The sequence below is a fragment of the Gobius niger genome (assembly GCF_951799975.1).
Source record: "Gobius niger genome assembly, chromosome: 6".
Classification (NCBI taxonomy): domain Eukaryota; kingdom Metazoa; phylum Chordata; class Actinopteri; order Gobiiformes; family Gobiidae; genus Gobius; species Gobius niger.
The window spans coordinates 289,716-296,176 of record NC_136857.1 but is presented as its reverse complement, the minus strand read 5'-3'; the positions used below and the strand labels follow the sequence as shown (position 1 = coordinate 296,176).

General features: G+C 43.9%; 1 protein-coding gene across 1 annotated transcript; it reads right to left on the bottom strand.

Annotated features, from left to right (window-relative positions):
- Positions 1-1,473: 1,473 nt before the first annotated feature.
- Positions 1,474-2,454, bottom strand: LOC306965051 (lysophosphatidic acid receptor 6). The gene has a single exon (XM_079559272.1). The coding sequence runs from the start codon at positions 2,440-2,442 to the stop codon at positions 1,480-1,482; it is 963 nt and encodes a 320-aa protein (XP_079415398.1). The 5' UTR covers positions 2,443-2,454; the 3' UTR covers positions 1,474-1,479.
- Positions 2,455-6,461: the final 4,007 nt, after the last annotated feature.

Below are 6,461 nucleotides of genomic sequence, written 5' to 3'. Positions count from 1 at the left end.
TTGGCCATTATATAGGCCTGTGTAGCACCTCATTTGAAAGCTAAGACCCACAAAACTGATCTTTTTCCTCGCGTTGTTGCCGTGTTGTGTCACCTTTTGTATGTTTTTTTCTTTTTTTTTCATTTTTTGTCACTTTTTGGTTGAGTTTTTATCTTTTTTGTTGCGTTTACATCCTTGTTTTCTTCTCATTTTTTGTGGCTGTTTTGGTGCTTTTTTCCCCAAGAAGCTTTTTGATTAGGGTAAAGTCAAACTGGATGAAATGGGATCCGTTCAGGTGGAAGGTAAGAGGTTAAAATAGGTATATGTGTCTTTGATTTGAGTCATTAACTCCATGAAATCTGTCAGTGGGTTAAGTTTGTCACACTTATATTAAAGGTGCACTCAGTAACTTGTGGCTATGGGTGGTTTTGTTTTCCCTCACGGTGGCCTGGGACACTCTCAAACTTACCAGAAACCCTAATAAGAATGGATCCTGGAGGCCACCATGATGGAAGTAACGGCGCCGAGCGAACCACCCATACAACACAAAACACACAAATATCTGTGAGAAAAAATCAGGATAAAAGTGTTGTTATGTAACATTTTCTGTTGTGTTTGTGCATATGTGACCTTGTAGTGACCCAGCGGCTGCATGAGGTCAGTGTGGAGCCTTGACTTTCCATCATCGTCTCTACTACACTCCAGGAACAGTTGTTTGTAGGTTTTCTGGTTTTCCACGTGATCAAAAGTAAAGGTACCACAGGTACCACGCTGACCACTCGTACAGCCGCTGGGTCACGACAAGGTCAGACAGAAACATCACTTTAGTTTTTCACATAAAATATGAACAACACATTATATAGCCATGTGGTAAATGGACAGTCTGCCCCAGGGCGGCTGTGGCTTCAACAGTTTAGCACCACAGAGTGAATGAATAATGACTCTGTGGTGCTTTGAGGAACTTGTGACACAGGCTTGTAAAGTGCAATACAAGTGTCAGCCATTGTTATTAATGAAGCTACAGTCAAATCACAGCTTCTTATTATTCATTTATTAATCAATCAATCAAAGTTTATTTATATAGCACTTTACAGCAACACCAGGAGGACCAAAGTGCTTCACAGAAAGAAAAAAACATTTTAAAAACACCAAATAATTACAACCTAGACACAATTCAGTGCTCTAAGTATTAAAAGCAATGGAAACATGTTCTCTGTTATGCGCCCGCGAGCCGCCGCTGGAGCTGAACTTCGGGCCGCGACCCGATGAGTTTGACCCCCCTGCCCTAAGTGTTGCCTCAGGGACAGATTTCTTGAAGTTAGTCACTCAAATCAGAGGCAGATGTAATTATTTAAAGGTACATATTTGCATAAAGGTTTGCCGTTTGTGTGAGTCAAACATCAGGTGACTGTGATGACATAGACGCCCCTCTTCCTCCCCATCCCTCTGCTGACCCACGAGGCCTCGGGGCGTTTGCCGTGTGTTTGTATGAGTCAGACATCAGGTGACTGTGATGACATAGACGCCCCTCTTCCTGCCCATCCCTCTGCTGACCCACGAGGCCTCGGGGCGTTTGCAGTGCCCAGTGGTGACGTAGTAAAGCACGGGGTCGAGGCAGGTGTTGAGAATGGCCAGAGCGACCGTGACCCGCCGGGCCACGTGGACGGCGCTCACGGCGGCGCAGCTCCCGATCACCTTCATGTGCCCCAGGACGTGCAGCAGGTAAACCACGTGATAGGGCAGGAAACACAGCACCGTGATGGCCAGGATGGCGTAGATCACTCGCACCGCCTTCTGCGCCGCCCTCGTCTTTATCCTGGAGATGCGCCTGGCGGCGGCGGGGTAGCACACCAGGATGACGACGGAGGGCAGGAGCGAGCCGAAGACCAGGCAGAACACGCTGAAGTCCCTCAGGCGCGACTCCCACTCGCTCTGCTCGAAGTTCTCGAAGCAGCTGTGGCTCCCGGACGGCCTGCGGACGGTCATCAGCGGGCCCATGAGCAGGAACACCAGCACGCCCGCCCCGGCCACGCCCCACAGCAGGACGCTGGCCGCCGCGGCGCACCAGACCCTGTGCAGCTTCAGGTAGACGAGCGGGCGCACGGTGGCCAAGTATCGGTCCAGGCAGATGCACGTCATGAAGCACATGTTCACGTACATGCCGGCGTGGAAGAGCGAGCCCGTGATGCGGCACGCGGCGTCGCCGAACACCCAGTGGTTGCGGTTCAGGTGGTAGTGGATGCGGAGCGGGAGGGTGCACAGGATGGTGACGTCGGCCAAGGCCAGGTTGGTGATGAAGACGCTGAAGGACGAGCGAGGGCTGACCTGGAAGGTGAAGTAGTAAAGCGCCGCCAGGTTCCCCGGCAAACCCACCACCAGGGCGAGGATGGACACGGGCGGGAACAGGTAAGACTCGTAGCTCTGGGTGTCGGGAGACTGGGCTCTGCAGCTCGTGTTCATCATGAGGAGTTTATGTTTCAGAGATGAACCCGCTGTCGAACAAAGGAAACAAAACACGGGGTCAGAAACATCACACTGACTGCACTGCAGAAAGCAATGAACTAGATCAGTATAAACATCTCGATTTGAGCACAATAATCCACATGTCAGTTGTTTTGACTGGTTAAGAAGTTGTTGGGCATTTGTCCTGGATTATTTCACTTGTTCTGAGATGTTTCTGACTCGTTTCGATACATTTCGTCCTCATTTCAGGTCATTTTCTTTGCCAATGGGGAAAGAAAACTGGTCTTATCTCATTGGCAATTTAACTTTCTTATTTCAAGCGAGATTTACCCTAGAACTGGTGTGAAATGTCCTCAAACAAGCAAAGGAAACTCGGTCCAATCAGGAAAAGTGTCTAAATGAGTGAAAACCGACAAAAACAAGAAACATTTCCTCAATTCAAGTCATTTAAGACAAAGCTTGATATTCACTTTTTGTAGTGTGTTGGGTTTTATCTGGAGTCGCTGCCATTGGTCAGGTCTAGGTTTTTATTTGAAGTAAATACAGATTTTTCATTTGGTTTTGAATGCGGTGATTTATTTTGTCTTAAAGGAACAGGCCACTGTTTTTACATACTGAGATATGTTCTTACCTCACTTTAGTCGAGTTAATATATCCCCGTCTGGTCTTTGTCCGTGCGCTCACACATACACAGCCTCTCCCACATGTCACATAGCTCCAAAAAAGCTCACGATAGAAGCTACCAAGCTCTTCCACGTGTTCCCTATTTAAATAAAGTTACGTGAAGTGTTTTCATGCAAAGTATATTTACACAGAAATGTAGCATGTCGATTTTATAAGCAGATAAAGAGGGGCACTATATTGTGAGGCGTAATGATACGAGGAGTAAAACGTCCGCGCAGTAACTCCTAAAGGTTATTGACGGAAGTGAGCGGGGAAGTCTTCTATCGTGAGCTTTTTTGGAGCTATGTGACATGTGGGAGAGGCTGCGTATGTGTGAGCGCACGGACAAAGACCAGACGGGGATATATTAACACGTCTAAAGTGAGGTAAGAGCATATCTTAGTATGTAAAAACGGTGGCCTATTCCTTTAACTTAAAGAGACTAGATTCAAGTTGGTCATTTTATCCTCACTACTGCCACCTCAGGTCACACGTGTAACTGCAGCTTCTATATGAAGCTCGTGCATGACGACACTTCAGACCCGGTGAACAGGTCTGAGCTCATTCTACACATGAGGACATGGAGGAACATGAAGAGGAGGAAAATACTTAGGAATAGTTCCCTGTGTTTACACACTGAGATCTGTTCTTACCTGAGTTTAGACAAGCTGGTGCGTACCTGTCGATGTTGTTTGCATTTAGCTTCTCCCCATGTTTTCCTACAGCTCCAAACGGGTGAAGTTAGAAGCGACTGAGCTCTTCCACAGGCAAAGACCAGACGGGTACAGATCAACTCGTCTAAGCTCAGGTAAGAACAGATCACAGTCTGGAAAAACGGTGAACTGTTCCTTTAAGTCTAAATATCTCGCCACATGGACAGATCTTTTGAAGTTAGATTCTCAAATCAAAGACAAAAGTTCTTATTTCAGGAACATTTGACTTATTTCAAGATTGTTTTTGCAGGGTCAATAGATTTCTTCTTCCCTGATGGTACGAACATATTCCAAAATGACAGGATTCATGGGGCTCACATTGAAACATCACTGTCACAGAGTCCAGATCTAAACCCCACTGACAATCTTATCTTTGTGCTGGAGAAGGGTTTGTGCAGTGGTCACACTTTCCCATCATCATTACAACACTCTGACTGCTCTTGGACTGAAAACTACAGGCGGCTCAACAACACATTCGACCGTGTGACCAGGAGTTTAATCCTATAAAAGTAAACTATTGAAGTCTCATCATGAGGAGCAGTGACACCGTTAGGATTTCCTCTGTGAGACTGAAGATTATACATTTCCAAAATGTTCTGAAATGCATTAGTTTAGCCGTCTTCCCTTCGATGTTTTTGCTTCTGGAACTTTTTACAAATGTGCTCTTAGAACTTACTATATCAGGGGGAGGCAGGTTCTCTCGGTGGAGCCGGTTTTCTTCAAAAGACCAAAGGCCGAACCCTCCAAATGAAGCAACTGAAGTAAAGCATCACTTTCTACATATGCCAGTGTTGTACATCAGACACACTGGAAACATGTAAATTAGATAAATGACTTAAAATCACGTGAATAAAGTTTTTTTTTATGTTAAATTTGAGTCGGTTTGAACTAATCTAAGATCAGATAAAAACACTAATGCAAATGGAACAAATAGAAATCCCACTGGAAATCAAATAAATAAACTTTTACTGTGGAAATTGTTTATTATTGACTTGAAATTATACAAAATAATCTGAATTATTCCATTGGCAAGAATAGGTTTAATCTGCTCTAAGGCCAGACCAAATCTACTCCAGCTTTAGATTTAGTCTCTTCATTCAAGTAGATTTAAATTCATTTCTACTTATTGATGAGTTTTCTTTAGGATTATGGCCTAAAGGGTCTAAGACATTTTAAGGAATTGACAGTATTTTTAACATGTCTTCAGTTCTTTAACAGGCATTTGAGCTTTGATCTCTTTCTCAAACTCATCTCGAGGGCCAGAGTTTGATGATGGAGGGCCGGTTTTAGCCCCCGGGCCTGACGTTGCCGACCCCTGTACTACGGGGATTAATAAACTATAACTTCTTATCTTAAATCAGTGAAAGGAAAATTGCCATGAAGTTTTTTCCCAAAGTTGTGCGACCACAGACAGTGTTAAAGTACGGCTCATGTTTGATGAATATTTTCATACTTATTGGTCTCAGTCACTTCAATTACATTAAAACAACAATTTAAAATCCGTCCATTTCCAACCTTCAACTTAAAACAAAATATCTGGACTTGGGTTTAAATGAGAAGAAGATTAAATTAACCACATGAATAACTGAAAATCTACACCTTTGGCCTGTATTGTCCCCCCAAACATCAGGCCATCAGGGCAAGTGAATAAAGGCGAGATTACAATTTAAAGATATCAATGTTGTGTCCTATATGTGTGGACAGGATGTTATAAAGTATAATTATAACTAAGAAGAAAGACCGGGCTCACCTTCTGATGCTGTGGAGGTGAAGCATCTATGAAGACAGATAAACCTGAGTGCTGTGAGGGCTCGTGTCGTGTGCACATCGTGCTCAGCGAGGATTCAAAGTGTCGATGCAGAGCAGTGGGCTGTTCTGTTTCCTGTCTGGGTTCAGCTTTGACGTGACTGAGGGAGGGGGGCGGGGCGGGGGGGGGGGGGGCGTCTCTGAAGGCTGTGGAAAGAAAACGGCACAAGGTAAGACGTTTCAGAATGGTCTGCAATCTTACATCATATTATCGATCATAGCAGTGTCAGTGCAGCCTCGATTTAGTCCTTTTAATCGCTGTTTATTTGTCCCTTTATCACATGGATCAAGGCCGATCATAACTTTATTTCCCGTTGAAACACTGGATCTTCAATGCACAAATGTTGAACTTTGTCGTTAGTTAGTTAATTTATTTTCTTCGATCATTATGAACATTTAAATCACATGTTTTCCAAAGATCTTAGACATTATACAATAAGAAAAACACATACATTAAGAATTAAATTTAAATGAAGCCTGACCGACAGGGGTTTAGGCTGAAGCTGAGACTTATTCTGCCTCTAACCCCTTTTACAAACTGTGACTCTGTGTCCAAAGAGACACATTATACACTTTCTCTAATACCAACGATGGAAACACTTAAGCACAAAACTTAAACTTCAACAAACAAAAATTATGCTATGTTTCCTCGATCGACTTCTCTTCTAATGCTCTTCATTCAAGTGTTCTATACGTCTCTATCATGTTTAACTTATACATTTTCTTAAATGCTTTAATAGTTTTGGAGCCTTAAGTTGAACAGATAAACCGTTCCATAGATCAACGCCTTTAACTGATAAACACCTCCTCTTAGTATTACTGAGCGCCAGAGGTTTC

Coding starts and splice junctions, on each gene's coding strand:
- LOC306965051 (XM_079559272.1), bottom strand. CDS start 2,442: ATGATGAACACGAGCTGCAGAGCCCAGTCTCCCGACACCCAGAGCTAC.